Below are 16,438 nucleotides of genomic sequence, written 5' to 3'. Positions count from 1 at the left end.
GAAAGTCAGTGCAAGTTCTGCACAGCAGTTTGTGGGGTAGTGAGGAGAGGAGCCTAATCTGAACCCCATCCAGGCAGCAAATATTTGTGGAGTTCTGGTTTTGGCAAAGCTGTGAGCAGGTTCTGTGCAGGGAGGAGGGTGGCCTATTACAGATGTGTGTAGGGACTTGCGGTTCCACCTTATGGGGCTCAATCCAACTGTACAACCCATGGGAGCTTTTAAAATGAAACAGGAGACCTGAGCCCCACTCAGAAATTCTGATTTCCTTCTTTTGGTCAAAGACCTGAGCATCAGTATTCTTAAGGTGTCCTGAGTGTTTCTGACAAAGATGGGAAACTCTGCTGGAATACAGGATTTCTCACCCGTACCACTGTTGACAGGTTGGGCCAGCTTCATTCTTTGCCATGGGGGACGGTCCTATGCTCTATAGGGTGTTTAGCAGTGCCTGCCAGGACTTGGGTTGAAGGCCCCAGGCTCTCTAAGTGTCCTGCTGGTGACAGGTGATAATAACACTGCACCTGGCAGACAGGAAGATTGGATGGTACTGATTTCAGGGTAACAATCTTATCCTCATCCCTTTTCCCTCTCTGTCACTTCCATGGAGACTTGTGACAATTTCCCATGATTCCATGAGACATGAATACATCATCCACACAAATAATCACATCCCTGAGCACTACACAGCAGACCATCCACCCACCTCCAAGTCCTGGTCATCACAGATGTCACCAGACATTGCCACAAGCCTGGGGGATATACCCACCCTCACTTGAAACTGCTCTTCTGGGAGTAAGAAGGAGACACACGCTGAAAACAACCCTGTCTGTTGGGGTGATGTCACAGTATCAACTTCCTGGTAACTGGTTGCTTTATAAGGAGGAACAGGACAGTGTTCTAGAATGTTGGGGTGACCCTGTCTCTTCCTTTTCTGTATTCACAGAAGGCTCTTTTTTTGTGGTACTGAGATTTGAATTCAGGGCTTCATGTTTCTAAAGGAGGTGCTCTACCGCTCGAGCCACACCTCCAGTTCATTTTGCTCAGGTTATTTTGGGGATAGGGTCATGCCAACTCTTTGCCTGGGCTGACCTCAAACGTCAGTCCTTCTGATCTCAGCCTCCCAAGTAGCTAAGATTACAGGCGCGAGCTACCGGCACCCAGTTCACAGGAGGCTCTAAATACAAATAACACCAGCCCTGCCACACCATCCCTTAAAAAGCAACCTTCCCACCTAGAAATTCATTTCATTTGTATCATTAATAGGAATTGATCCATCAGTATGGAATGTAGGCGAAACAAAACAAAACAACTTTATTTGCCAGTATTTTAAAACGCTGCTGACAAGTGTCTTGTTCTTGTAACATGAGCTGTCAACACAACATGTTTACCACTCCCTTTGTCAGTAAAGAACAAATCCAAGATTCCAGAGAAGAATTTTTCTGTTCTCATGTCTCCAGGTTATTATTGTCATCATTGCATGTGAACAGAAATGTCCTCAACTTAAATTAATGACTGTGAACTAGAACAATTGTCAGAGACATGCCATTCCTCTTTCTTTTTTTGGTGATGGGACTTGGACTTGAACTCAGGGTCTTGCATGTGCAAGGCAGACACTCTAGCACTTGAGCTACACTAGTAGCCCTTTTTTGCTTTCCTTATTTTTCAGATAAGGTCTTGCATTTTTGCCCAGGTCAGCCTGGACTACAATCCTCCTATTTATACTTCCCACATATCTGAGATGACCGGTGTGCACCACTGTGTCTAGTGATTGGCTGAGATGGGGTCTTATCCAATCTAACTTTTTGCCCAGTCTGGCCTTGAAACATGAGCCTCCCCATTTCTGCTTCCTGAGTAGTTGGGATTATAAGTGTGAGCCACTGACCCAGTCTCTGAAATCCCTTTATTTCAGATTTCAGATTTTTTTTTTCTGATTTTGGAATATTTGCATATGCATAATATAATATTTGTAAAATACACATTGAAAAAAGACGAGCTGGGAGAGCCTTTTTTCCCTTGAGGTTGCTGAATACACTGTGTTGTGCACCTGTGTTGTGACTGCTGCTTATTACATGAGATTAAGTGTGCAATTTCCCACTCAGGGCATGATGTCAGTGCTCCAAACATTTTAGATTTTGTCATTTGAGGTTTCAGATTTTTGTATATTCTGGTTTTTACTGCACCTAATAAGGCCCTAATCCATACTTGTTTTGCACCAGATTTTTAGTTAATAGTTTATCTTGGGGTTCTTTCCATACTGTACATAAAAAAGTGTTACTTACCTTTTCTTTTTGAAGTGTTATCTTGTTTTATTTTAATTTTTTCATTTTTACATTTACTTACGTGTGTATACATTATTTGGGTCACCTCCCCCCACCTTCCGGTTCCAATCAGAACCTGTTCCTCCCTTTTGTTCTCCAATTTTGTTGAAGAGAAGACATAAGCAATAATAAAAAAAGACAAAGTGTTTTTGCTAGTTTGAGATAAAGATAGCTATACAGAGAGATTCCTAGCATTGCTTCCATGCACTTTGTATTACAACCTGAATTGACTCATCTCTGCCAGAGCTCTTCACTACTTCCTGGTCACTTTTCCATAGTGACCTCTGCCATTTTAAGGTTACTATATTCTCTCCTCTACAGTGGGCACATCAAACACTTTGAAGTTTTAGGTTTCCTTCCTTTCCCTATTCCTCCTGTATGCGTTCTCCTCTTAGAGTGTGCCCCATGTCCAATAATATTACTGCATGTGTTTTAGGTCTAAAGTCTGCATATGAGGGAGAATGTACAATTTTTGGTCTTCTGAGCCAGGCTAACTTCGCTTATGATGATGTTCTCCAGTTCCATCCATTTACTTGCAAATGATAAGATTTCATTCTTCTTTGTGGCTGAGTAAAATTCCATTGTGTACAAATACCACATTTTCTTGATCCATTCGTCAGTGGTGGGGCATCTTGGCTGTTTCCATAACTTGGCTGTTGTGAATAGTGCTGCAGTAAACATGGGTGTGCAGGTGCCTCTGGAGTAACCTGAGTCGCATTCCTTTGGGTATATCCCCAGGAGTGGGATTGCTGGGTCATATGACAGGTATATGTTTAGATTTTTAAGAAGCCTCCATATTGTTTTCCACAGTGGTTGTACTAGTTTACATTCCCACCAGCAGTGTGTGAGGGTTCCTTTTGGCCCGCATCCTCGTCAACGTTTGCTGTTGGGGTCTTCTTGATGATAGATATTCTAACAGGAGTGAGGTAGAATCAGTGTGGTTTTGATTTGCATTTCTTCCTTATCTTTTTGACAGCTACATAATCTTCCATCCTGTGGCCTATTGGAATCTGTTTAGCCTGAGACTGACAAGCATTCAGGTTGCTGCACGTTACCTCTTACAGCCCCACCGTGGCTCGTGCTGTACATGTGTCACTTTGTGCTGGAAAAGTCCATGTGTTGAATAAGTGCTTGTGGAACTGGCAAGACAGGTCCCCTCTGTCCTCTTGGTCAACAAGCTTTTCAGACCTGCTCTGTGACCACTGTGGCCATCTTATCCACATGAGGGATCACAGTGTATTTTATTGACAGTAAGCTGCACCCTATTGCCCCAAGTTGTGACAGCAGGCAAAGAATTCCACTGTCCAGAAGCCGTGGGACTGTGCTGCTTCCTAGGGAATGGTCTCGAAACTGGGATAGAGAGCAAGACACCTGCCAGGTCAGGGGTCATGAATGAACTGGAGTCTGATGCACTTCCTAAACAGCTAACCATTGTGGGACCTGCCAGAGAATGTTCTAGGAGGTGTATTTCTTCACTCCAGCCATGCTAGCCCACAGGCAGCTCGAGATCCTTCTGTGCTTTGGACTGGCCAAGCGAGGTGAGCCTGTGAATCCAGCCTTGTCACCAGCTGTAACAAACTGCAGGGGATGACCATCCGCTTGCCTTCAGCTCATCTCCATCTTTTCAAACGTCCCACTGTTGAGAGCTCTGCAAGTCTAAGTGGTCTCATTTAAGTTTCCCCGTTAGTTAATACCAGCTGAAGGGTGTCCCCCTACTTCCTATTTCTTTTACAAGGAAAGGGTCCTCATCTCCTGCTTGTCCTGTCACATGTGGGTCTGGGTGCAAGATTCATCCTTAAAAACCTCACTGCCTTGTGCACCCAGACTCCTCGCGGCTCCCTGAGCACCATGCCCCGTGTACCCTGCTCTCTACCTCCTAAGCCCAGATGGAGGGGCTTTCCATCCCTTCCGTCCCATGACACCCTCAGCCCTGTCCTTGGATTCCCCGCCAGGAAGGCTGCAAACGTGTCCCAGCTCTGCCCCACGCTGTGGGATCCAACCGTTCCTGCTCCAGGTCTGAGCGACTCAGTACAAAGATAAACTCATCAGTTCCTGTTCTGACCTCTCTGTCTTCCTCCTCCCCAGTCCCTTCACTCAAATAAATCAGACCTAAATAAATGAGACCAAGTTTTTCTAGAGCATTTCTGCTTTTCTTCTGTGACACCAGTGAGCAGGCATTGTCACTGGTCCTATGCTGGTCTCCCACTTCCCTTCTAGCATTAATAACTTACAGATGCCTCCGTGCTGTTACTTAGCCTGGGGATGCCTTCCTTTGCCTACTTATTTTATTACAATAAACACTTACAAACAAGGTGGCTTGTAAGCCATGGGAATTTATTTCTCACGGTTCTGGAGGCTGGGAAGTCAAGGTCAAGGTGCTGGCAGATTGAATGTCTGGTGAGGGCCACTGTCTAGATCATAGGTAGCACCTTCTCCCTATGTCCTCACATGGTGGAAGGGGTGAGGGAGCTCTCCAGGGACTCTTTTAATGGCACTAATACCTAATCACTTCCTGGAGGCCCCACCCTCTACTTCCCTCACCTTGGGGAATCAGTTTCCCCAAGTGAATTTACCTCAGCATTGCCCTTGGTGAAGTTTGCTGAGTCCCTCTCTGCAGTTCTGTGCCCTCCCCATCTCTGATCCTCTTTGTCCTGGTTGCAAAACCCCTTAGCTTAATCTACTGCTCCTCACTCCATTCATGGGACATCTGCTTCCTGCAGTGCTCCATATTTAGCTCACTGACAGGGTGCAAGATCCCTGTGCCAGCGTAGTCTGAGTCAAAGACGTCTCATTTATCTCATTTCATTAGGGGCCTGATTGCAGACTTATCCAGTGTGGATCTGTTTCAGAAGGGCTTTTCCACTTCTGAGAGCAGTCAGCTTCCTCATTTTTGGTAAATGAACTGAGCTGTAGCCTTGGTATGAAGCCAGAATAAGATTGGAGGGAGGGGCCAATGGCAGACGAGTTGATAAAGCAAATGAAGCTCTCTCTTCAGTCACATGGCTTGGGCAGCGTGTTCTGGCCTGGTCAACAAGTTCAAGTACCCACGTCATATTCCTTAGTGTTGCCGAGAGGCTGTGTGAATCAGAACTAAGCTCCTGAGGTACTGGGCCAGACACCGTCATAGGCATCCCAGGGGCCTGTGCCCCGATTACTTCTGACCACTCTTTGAGCCCATGTGGTCCTAAGGAGCCTAGTCCCAAGTCCACTGCAGTCATCAAAGAGAGGAGGACTGGAATGGCTAGAACTAGGGCAGGGTTTGAGACATTTGGGATGCGGGAAGACCACAGGACTTGGGTCTGTAGTCACAATATTGATTAAATTTCTGCTGTGAGCTAAACCTTGTCCAGTGTGGATAAGGATAAGTTAGGACGCAAAACCAAAGTAGTCTGTGTCCTCCTCAGCCTTAGAGTCAGGTGGGAATGCAGTTTGATAGAAGGGTGGGGTAACACAATCATCTCCTGGCTTCTATGGTACCATTACTGACACAAGAATGATTGGAAAAGGAGTTGGGGTGAGGGTGTGTATTTATAAGGGTTTGCTCAGGAAAATGGCACCCACACGTTTTGAGAAGAGCTGAATATAGGAATTAGAGCTAGTTTGAACTTGGGATGCTGGAGGATGGAGGTTTGGAAGGAGGAAGATGACGGAGCAGAGATGCCCTGGCTCAGAGGGGAACACTGGTCCTATAGGAAAACCCTAACGAGCCATTCAACTGCTCAGCAGGACCACAAAGGGTGCTGGGGGACAGATCTGGGGATCACCACCCAGAGGTGGGTGCAGGGTCTCTGTTGGTCAGCAGGGCAGTCCAGCCAGTGCATCCTGGGAAGGGCCAGGGAAACCCAGCAGCTTCTGGGCACCCTCGCGGGAGTCCAGCCCCACGTGGCTTGAGAGTGGGAACCTCTGGGTCACTTTGTAGCAAGTGATGATCTTGCTACTCTTGGTGGTTCGCAGCTGGGATGAGTGCCTATAGCAGAGAATGGATTGACGAGAACAAACAGACATGTATTCAGTGCATACCTCAGGCTTATATGGGACAGACCCAGGGAAATGAGTGACTCTCACAGAGGTGCTTCTGAATTCAGGCTTAAATATTACTGTCCCCTGAAACAGAAAGGATGTGAAGAAGACTCGTTATGGTCAGCAAGGGAAGGTTTATTATGCAGGTATAAGTTGGTGTCTGCTTCATGGAAAGGACTCCCTGGTGATTCTGTCACCTTCCTCTTCCTGGTACAGAAAGGAGATACCCTTACAAATGGAGGTCTCCAAGCCAGTGCAGTGACACATGCCTGTAGTCCCAGCTACTCAGGCTGAGGCAGGAGGATGGATTGAGCCTAGAAGTTTGAGGCCTGCCTAGGAAACATAGTGAGAACTTGTGCCTTACTAAGAAAAAAAATACAGACAAGATTTACTTTACACACTTGGATCTCGTGCTCATGGGTCCAGATCTGTGTGTCAACCAACCAGAGATCAAAAATATTCAGGGGAAAAAATTGAGTCTAAAAGAGAATTTAATATAGAGATGGATTGATGTGTCCAGGAGGAGGTGCATAGGTTATGTGCAAATACAGTTCATTTCTTTGTGGTGCTGGGATTTGAACTCAGGGCCTCATGCTTTCTAGGCAAGTGCTCTACCACTTGAGCCACACCACCAGCCCTTTTTCACTTTGGTTATTTTTCCTATAGGGTCTTGCATTTCTTCCAGAGGTCAGCCTCAGATAGTGATCCTCCTATATGTGCTTCACACATAGCTGGGATCACAGGCATGCACCACCACACCTGGCTTGTTTATTGAAATAGGGTTTTGCTAACTTTTTGCCCAGATTAGCCTCAAGATGTGATCCTCCTGATCTCCACCTTTTTGCATAGCTGGGATTACACACATGCACCACTGTGCCTGGCCTGTGCCTTTTTATATGAGGGGCTGGAGCATCATCTGATTCAGTATCTACCAGGGGTCCTAGAACCCAATCTTCTTTGGATACAAAGACACTATGACTATAAATATAAATTTCCTTTTTAAAGTAGTAACTTCTGTGTAATCAAAGCTTCTCCCTGTGACTGCAGTGTGTTCAAATCAGTTCAAAATAATCCTTAGGCTAAAGAGGCAGATTTGGGGGTGTGGTATTCTGATTTCCTCCAAACCCCTGGCTTCTAAATCTTGCAGTGTTCCCTCCTGTCCAGCTTTCACGAATATGGGGATGAGAACTCGGGATCAGTGCCCAGCCTTCGCCAGGAGAGTTGTGCCAAGTTGACAGCACAGGTTCAGTGTGATGCCCTGACAAGCTCACGCCTCAGGCAGGGACACATCACGCAGTCTAGGAGGATGTGGGTGAGAGGCTAATAGGACAGCCATCAGCAGGACACGGATGGTAAAATGAACCCAGGAGATTGTGCAGAGAGTGAGGTGAGAAGGGAACAAAGCCCAGCCCAGGGCCTCCAGAAGCACCTGCATTTTAGGGTAGGAAGGGGGAGAAAGTCCCAGCAAGGGAGATGGACAAGAAGCAGCCAGAGAGAGAGAGACGGGGAACCAGGAGCGTGGAACAACGCAGACAGGGAATGGGGGGGGACCTCCCATAAGGGCAAAGTGGATGGCAGGGTCCTCTAAGCAACTCAGCACTGCGATTCATGCCTGTGGTGACAGAGCCAGTTGGAGTGAGTTGAGGGCAGGGGAGGGGAGGAAATGGCTCATGCAGTGGGCATGAGCAGCTGGAGAAGTTTGGCTTGTGACCTTAGCGGAGGTGGGGTACAGTTGTCACTCCTGGCTAGGGGGAATGTGTGGCATTTGAGTTACAGGTTGGGAGAATCCTGTGTCCTAAACAGGGGCAGATTCACCTGCAGTGTTCTGCAAGCTTCTGCTGAGTTTCACCTATTACCTCTCAGCACCGTACAAGGAAAGACATGCAAAACTCAGGACTTTTCTCCCAGGAGGTCCTTGTTCCACGGTCCTGTCTCCTCTGTGAGGCAGGTAAATGTCTCTGTGGTGGAGGACGGAGTCACCCGGAAGAGGCATGGGCTGGGCTCCTAGGGACCTTGGAAGGGGGAGGGGCTCTGCTCAGCCTGACGAGGGCTGGACAAGGGAGGTGGCATCTCTAATGGCTTTATAGAAGATCTAGGAAACCTCCAGGGAGAGGGAAAGGAAAGGGGAAGAGGGACTGGGCCTCTGCCCCTGGGGATGACCATAAATACCCAGGTAGGAAATAGAGCAGTTTACACAGAGCTGTGGATAGACACTTAGGAAGAAGGCCACAGCCCAGACCCGATGCCTGCCCTACAGATTAAAGTCCCTGGGGATGCATCCACACTGGACAGCCTTTCAGGGAGATGGGGCACTGAAGGACTTTCAAACACCCCTGACCTTTATCTGTCCATTCTGTGGAAGAGGAAGAAGGGGGGGGGCAGGGCAGGGCAGAGGAGGAGAAGCCAAAAAAGCCAAAGGCGAATTGTTGGACCCTCCAGGGGATTCTGTGAGCATCTGCTAGGAAAACCTATCAGCCCTGGGAAGGAAATCGATGAATCTTTTATGATTATTTTCGTTTTGTGTTCATTAAAGGACCCTCCACTATTATTATCAAACCTTAATCGGCTTGGCTCTCTGCACAGCCCTCTCCAGCCCCTGCTCCTCCCTTTGGCATCAGAAATTCCTCAAGCGAGCTTGCATGAGTGAGAGCGAGGACCATGCGTGGGAACAGGGGCGGCGGGGCAGAGCCCCTCGGAAGATCAAATAGAATTGCAGTGGTGTCTCCTTCTTCTCTCTGATCATATATTAATCAGTGTATCTCGGGCTTTTGCTCAGATTCTTAGGCCTCTTTGCTTCCTCAGCCACTGGAGAACTTTTCACCCTCCTCCTGTCACCGCCTGGCAGGAGCAGTGGCTTCATGCATGACAGCCTGCATCCTTTGTTCCAAGTGGGTGCTGGACATTGAACCAGCAAAATATGTGGGTTACCTAATTTACTCCTTTTAATACACTTCAGTGTAATTATAACTGTATAAAAGGGAAGACAAATTGGCAAGTAATTACAATGTTAATTTGGCAATGTTTCGTCATATTGTGGAGATGCGGTTTCCTCTCTAATTGTATTGGCGGGGAAGCGGCGGGGTGGGGGGGGGGTGAGGGGACATGTTTGTCTCCCTGAAGCTTATTGAAGGATTCTTGAGGATGGAAATGAAATGCACAGGATACAGGAAGACCAGCTTTCCTCCCATCACTGTGCCTTTATTTGCACGCATTTTTGCAGCCTCCTTAAAAAGCTAATGCGTTTATTCGGGTCTAATTAATGGAATGCCACCAAATGCATAATTAGGCTGTGACAGCCTCGCTGATGAATGGCCTTGGGTGTGGGAACTGGAGATACCCCCCCCACACACAGTTTAAAGACCTGAACACTTCCCTTTCAGAATCTCACGGGCTGTGCATGCCTCACCACCGTCCCCCCAGAGAATGCCACCGTGGTTCCCGGAAAATGCCCCAGTCCGGGCTGCCAAGAAGCCTTCCTCACCTTCCTGTGTGTGATGTGTGTGTGTAGCATGATTGGTGCCATGGCCCAGACGCCCTCCGTCATCATCCTTATCAGGTAAGCAATCGGCATAGCCTACAGACTCTGTGTGAGTCTCATGAGCTAGTTGACACAGGGCCACAGTGAGGAACACAGCTGCCCCAGGCTAACGGGAATCGATTATAATCAATAGAGACTGTACAGCAGGGTACAGGCAGGAGGCCACGCTCATGTCCTCCCAGACACAGCCTCTGCCAAGGGTTCCACATTGATCTGATCAGAGAGCAGCGTTGGTGGAGTAAATGAAAATGACACTGAACTAGCCAAGACCCCCGCAGTCCAGCCCCGCCACTCAGCAGCCGTGTAGCCTTGGGCACATCTTCCTCCAGACTTGTTTCTGAATCTATTTCAGGTGGGGAGGGTTGTCTTATGATTTCTTGCCTGTCTTCTGCATTGCTGGGTGCATAACCCATCAAGACCACCTGTGCGCAAAGCTGTAGAACAGAAGCGTTATCGTGAGGGGCTCATGGCAGGTGAGTGGTGACTGCTCTTAAACAAATAGGTCATTGGAGTGAGCCACCCAAATTCTGTCATTCCCTATCCCTGGGGACCTGTCCTGGGGGCAGGTGAAGTGGCTCACAGGAGCATCATTGAGCAGTATTCTGACCAGTTTTTATCATTTGCAAAGTTCTCTTGATTAGTGTGACAAACCTAGAATTAACTGACCCGTACTTAGTGTCCATCTGAACCAAAGGAAAAGTCACCACCCATCACCACCTACGGGAAGACTCTCCTCACTGGGTGCAGCTATATAGCAAACCAATTCAAATTCAAAGGCTGGAAATGAAAGCAAGAGTGAGATGGGTGGCAGCACCTTGCATCTGTGTTCACCACCAGACACTCTGTCCAGCTTCTTTCTTCCTCTCCGGCTGCCTGCCATATTTTTTGGTCTTTGTTATGAATTTCTTTGGAAAAGGATTTGTACACATTGCTACCTAGAAGGTCATTAGCAAGGTCTTGTGAATGGACGGCAGCCTCAAGGGAACAATAGCAAACTGCCATTTTCTGCTTAGTAAGTTTGAAAACTAAATATAAAAAATTCATACCCAGGGCTTTGCAAGGCTGTGGCTAAACTAACAAAATCGCTTGTGGCTGGTGCTTGACACACATCTTAGTCCTTTCAAAAACAGTAAGATGAGTCCAGAGCCATAAAAATATTCAGGCCCTTTTATGCAGTAACCTAACTCCATTCCTCACCATTTATCTCTGGAAAATACTTCCCTACAAGAAAAAAAAAAGCTCAATAAAGACAGATTTTTATTACAACGTTAACTATAATAGCAGAAACACCTGAATTGAAATAGTGAGTTAAATTGTGGCACTGCTGCTTGGTGGAATAATGAAAATGTTTCAGAATGTGGAAAGTGTTTATGAAATGAACCATTGAATTTAAAACTATATATGGAGGATGATTACATATAATGTGCATATGGACAAAACCCATCAAATCTCATGCATGCATTTCGAGTGGCTACCTTATGAATAGCTTATTTTTCATTAGAAAGTCTCATGAAGTTATATTGTGATATTCATATGCAAAAGGTAGCAAGAAGTAGGATCAATGACCCTCTCCACCATTGAGTGCCTAGTCCACTTTTCAGCTCCCATGATTCCCTGCAAAGATCCAGCCTCTGGATGTTCAAGTAGTAGTGACGAAGGATGAAACACAGAGAGGCTGTTGACATCTCAGTCAACTTGCAAGTCTCAGGTTGATTAACAGTTCTTGGAGTCTTTCAGGAAATATCTAATTCCCTTTAAATGGATCAACAACAAATGACCTTGGTGATCTGGGCAGGTCCTCTTCTATCTCTTAACGCCATGCAGGGCAAAAAGCACATCTTCTCCCATGCTGTCTGCTGAGAAGGTCACATGAATTCTTCATTCCATCACTCTTCTAGTCCAAAGTTCCAGGAAGGCTCAAAAAACCCGGCCATAGCCCAGATGTACACCTATACTTGCTTGGATCCAGACAGTGGTCTTGCTTTTAAGCTAGACAGAAAATCCCTGCAGGAACAGTTGCTCAGGATGTCCAGAAGCAAGTGTAAAAACTGCCACTCACTGGGCTGCTCCTGAGACACCAGCCCTGGGTTCTCATCTTAAATCACTGCATTTACATTCTTATTAGCATTCCCCTCTTACACATGGGAAAACAGTTTTGGCGGATGACTACACAGTATTTTCAAGGTCACACACCAGCAAGGCTTCACCCCTGGTCTTCAGTAATATTCAGCCTGGGTCCTTCTCCTCTTCTCGCGGGACAAGTTTCCCAACAGGGTATGAAGAGAGACCTTAGTACCTCACTCACTTTATTTCTAGTGACATGATAGCTAAAAGGAAATCAGGTTTCAAGTGATAAATATTCTAGCTCATTATACCCATGTGTTTTCTTGAGGAGAATTTGCCTTTATTTATGTGTCTTTCAAGTGAAACCTTCAAAAGAATGTGCAAAAACTGGAGCCTTGGAGCTGAGAATAACGTTGAGGAATTTGGATTTTATAATGGGTGTATTCTAAAGACTTGTGGTTCTGTCCGGAGACACTGACCATGAACCAGTCTGTGTTAGCCAGAAAGTCACCCATGCTGCCCTGGGATTACTGATCTATACTCTGTTCTCCATAATTAAATAGAAATGTGTATTTCCCCAAAAATAATACATTTGTAGTTTTCCATGAAAACCTTAGAAATGAGGACAAAGATTGTAAATACAGCAATATGTCCTTTTCAGGCTGCTGTAATGTGGACATGGTTTTTCACAAACAAGAGAAATTTATTTCTCACAATTTTGAAGACTAGGAAGTCCAAAATCAAGACATTGAGAGATTAGTTGATGAGGGTCCACTTCCTGGTTCACGGATGGCAAATTCTTACTGTATCCAGTCATACTAAGATGCCAGAGGCATGTCCACCCAAGGCTCAAGCTGCAGGGTAGGTCACTGGATGGATGCCATTGGATTGTTGGATGAATTGCCCCTGGAGTCATTTAAAAATATTACCCTATTCCAAACCTGTCTCACTGCCACTGTTACTCTGAGAATGTTCTAGGAAATGTGTGAGATGGTCATTCCAGAGAACTGTTCTGGGTAAACCAAGGCTGGGAAGATTGAGTCTGTCCAAAAAAAGATCTGTGATGACAGAAAGATACATTTCCAAGTTAAAAGGTGCTGAAACTTGACGTAGATACCTTCCTTCCCAAGTGGTTTATCCACAATGTAAAAACATGCTAGTTTGGTGGACTTCATAAAATGATCTCAGATCAGTTAATACAGGTGTCCATACTTCTGATGGGTTTGCAAAGCATAAACAATGATTTTCTCAGTGGATGTTTTCCATATGCACGTATAACATTGCAACAAAAACAAACTGCTCTCAATGTAGACTTTATGACCAAATTTGCATTGAGTCTCTCCAATGACAAAATTAGCAAGCCCCAGTTATTAAAAAACATTAGTCATTTTGTAAAGAAGGGCTCTGATGAACACGCAGCAAATGACTCTGGGCCTGTTAAAGAGGAGTGATGAGAATCTTTTTTCTCCCATCTTCATCTCTTTTTACATAGGACAGTCAGCCCTGAACTCAAGTCTTATGCCCTGGGAGTTCTTTTCCTCCTCCTTCGTTTGTTGGGTACGTATCATTTTTTTATCCCTCAGTAATGAATTGGATACTAACTCCCAGGTGAGTAAAGGTGAGTGAAATTATCCCATTTCCTGGGATTCTTTTTTTCTATGGTGCTTGATATTAGTGAACAAGAGGAACCTTAAGTCTGAAAATTTTGCTCTCAGTTTAAGCACTAACCCCAGGCACTTCCTGGATGTCACAGTTTCCATGTGTACTAACTCTTGTCTTCATGCTACCCTGGATTCACATCAGTGTACGGAGGGAAAGCGATGGCCCCAAAGGGGGAAAAGTTTGATAGTACAATTTGGCACCCTCATTAAGCAAGCCATGAGCAGCTTGTGAAATGCTTCATTTATGGGGCTGCCAGCTGGGAGAAAGGCGTTCTCACAATGCCTCCCGATGTAAACTTGGCAACCTTTAAATTTTTCCAAATTGATTTAGTTTATTTACTGTAGGTTTCCAGCCTATGCAGCCTTCCCAGCACAGGCCCCATGGTCTAAGGGTTGGTGTTAATGGCTGGCCAGGTGGCCCTGCTCACAGTTGTGCCTGCCCTTCTCTTGTAACACCACATTGCTGCTTTATGAACATTCTTTGCCAAAGCCAAAGCCAAAACCAAAGCCAAAGCCAAGATCATGATAACATTTACTCCCTCTCGAATAATAAGGCTTTAATGAACTTTATATGGCAAGAGAAGGCAGACCACTGCCTGCATTTTCAGAGTAAACATAAAATTCCTCATTCCCAGTGTGCAAGAATGAATGAGAACAAAGACCTAGCTCTAGAAATGTGTGTAAAAATGTATGTAATAATGGAGAGTTGACAACAAGTCAAATGTCCAACAGCAGGGAATAAGTGAAATCAATTATGGGCTAGAATCCCAGTGGAATTTGTGTTCCCCTTCAGGACTCTTGAAAGAAAAATAATTATACATCTGGAAAGGGTTTGCGATATATTTATAAAGTATGATTAAATATGAGCCTCCAAATGGTATGACTTGTTTGTAAGAACTGAGGTTATATATTTTTTCTAAAAGTTTTTTTTTTAATTTTGAATAGCTGTTTTTATAATGACATTAATTCCTGTGTATGGAAGAAGAAAACGGATCTCAAATCTTTAATTTTTAATTTTGAATAGCTGTTTTTATAATGACATTAATTCCTGTGTATGGAAGAAGAAAACGGATCTCAAATCTTTAAATGATAGTCCCTATCTCAATACACATGGTGGGGCATGCCTGTGACCCCAGCTACACAGGAAGCATGTGTAAGAAGATCAAGGTCTGAAGCTGGCCAGAAACGTGAAACCCTACCTGAAAAATAACTAAAGCACAAGGGGGAGTGGCTCATGTGGCCCATGCCTAGCCAGTACAAAGCCCTTAGTTCAAACCCCAATACCACCACCAAAACAAAAAAACAAAAAAAGAGGAGTCCATTAATGAGATAAAGTCCTCCCCTTCGTTGTCTGTAGCAAATCATCAGTCGGAGGGACAGGCCCCAGAATCCTCCACTCTGATCACTTGTGTTTGTTGAGACACCTATGGAAACTTAAGTGGCGTCTTTGTCTTCTGTTTCATGGGAAATAGAAATCTATAGGTGTGACGATGCCCTAGATAAACTCAGCCTTAAATCAAAGTAAAACATTTGGGCCTTTCTTGGAAGATTTAGTTACACTGATTTTTTTTTTTTCTCTTACCATCGAGAGGGTCAGACACACGTGTGTCATTTTGCTCCCCACCCTGAATGGTTGGGTAAACAGATAGATGTGAAATATCAATAAGTTAGAGACACCCATTTCTGAAAGTGACTGTATCTGTGGAATAGTTTCATCAATCAACAAACTAGCATTTACTGAGCATCTCATGTATCTTAAGCTCCATTGACCATACTCAGAAAAATGACCCCTTGGAGCTGAGAATGGGAGGTCTCTGAAATTAATGGAAATTTTAGGACAATTGCAGACAAATATGAAAATTCTGAGGTCTGTATCATGTGATGGTGTTAAGATCATCCTATCCCCCTCTAAAGCAGTCTCACCCGTTGCCTGGCTACCCCAGGAAAAGCAAGCAGACATTAAATAGAGCAGGGTTTTTCAACTTCTGTGACCATAATCCAGAACAAGAGCTAAGTTGTACATTGTGACCCATTACACACATGCATTTCCATAGAGAGCTGAAACAAAAATTACATGGAGAAAAAAAGCCTTTAATATGTATGGTATGTTCTGATATTTCCTACTCTATTCCATGCTTTTAAGAAAAAAAAGTTGGGCATGACCCACTGTATTGATTTTATTGCCCATTCTGGGTCACACGTCAGTTTGGAAAACCCTGCCCTAGAAAGATATGACACAGGTTCATCTTTTAGTCAAAAGCAGCTTAGCAAAGAAGTCATAGCACTTGACTAATTCCATTTCTTACAGCATCCACTAAGCTAAACCACCATTATTTTTAATGAAAGGCCAATGAATAAATCAAATTCCATGACATCCACAAGCTTTGTATGGGTAATGAGGACACAATAAGGGCCTCACAGTTGAGTGGGATAAAACCTGTGATTGAGTCTGCGCCGGTACAACGGGAACACGTGGGATGCAGAGTGGCCTTGGAAAGGATGCGATGATGTCTGCACTATGACCTGCAGAGTGTGTAAGAAGAGAGAGTGCTTTAGAGAGAGGGACTTACAAGGATAAAGGTCTAAGGGTGCACAAAGGCTCCAACAGATTTGGGGGCTGGAGAAGGTGGTGGATTAGGAACTTGATGAGTTTGCCCTTTATCTCTAAGGCAAATGGAAGCTGCCAATGGTCTTTGGCAAGAGTGAGAGATGTACTGTGTACTGTAGAAAGGTTCCCTGGGTAATAAGCTCATGGGATGAGAAGTGCCTGTGCTGAGATGGTGGAGTTGAGAATTGTCAGTGAGGCAGAGCCTCCATGACTCAGTCTCTGAATGGCCAGT

General features: G+C 45.2%; 1 protein-coding gene and 1 non-coding gene across 4 annotated transcripts in view; one reads left to right on the top strand and one right to left on the bottom strand.

Moving 5' to 3' along the window:
* Slco3a1 (solute carrier organic anion transporter family member 3A1) overlaps positions 1–16,438 on the top strand; it is a 297,967-nt gene that overhangs the window by 255,370 nt on the left and 26,159 nt on the right. For all 3 annotated transcript variants that reach the window (XM_074061752.1, XM_020177776.2, XM_020177775.2), the window contains exons 8-9: positions 9,716–9,891; positions 13,430–13,494. In XM_074061752.1, coding sequence (XP_073917853.1) covers positions 9,716–9,891; positions 13,430–13,494 — 241 coding nt within the window. The remainder of the gene's footprint in view (positions 1–9,715; positions 9,892–13,429; positions 13,495–16,438) is intronic.
* Positions 6,896–6,968, bottom strand: Trnas-aga (transfer RNA serine (anticodon AGA)). Its single transcript has one exon. It is a non-coding gene; the product is annotated as a tRNA-Ser (tRNA).

The sequence above is a fragment of the Castor canadensis genome, chromosome 19 (assembly GCF_047511655.1).
Source record: "Castor canadensis chromosome 19, mCasCan1.hap1v2, whole genome shotgun sequence".
In the NCBI taxonomy this organism is placed as follows: Eukaryota; Metazoa; Chordata; class Mammalia; order Rodentia; family Castoridae; genus Castor; species Castor canadensis.
The sequence above is the reverse complement of the archived record's forward strand: the minus strand, read 5'-3'. Positions and strand labels throughout refer to the sequence as shown.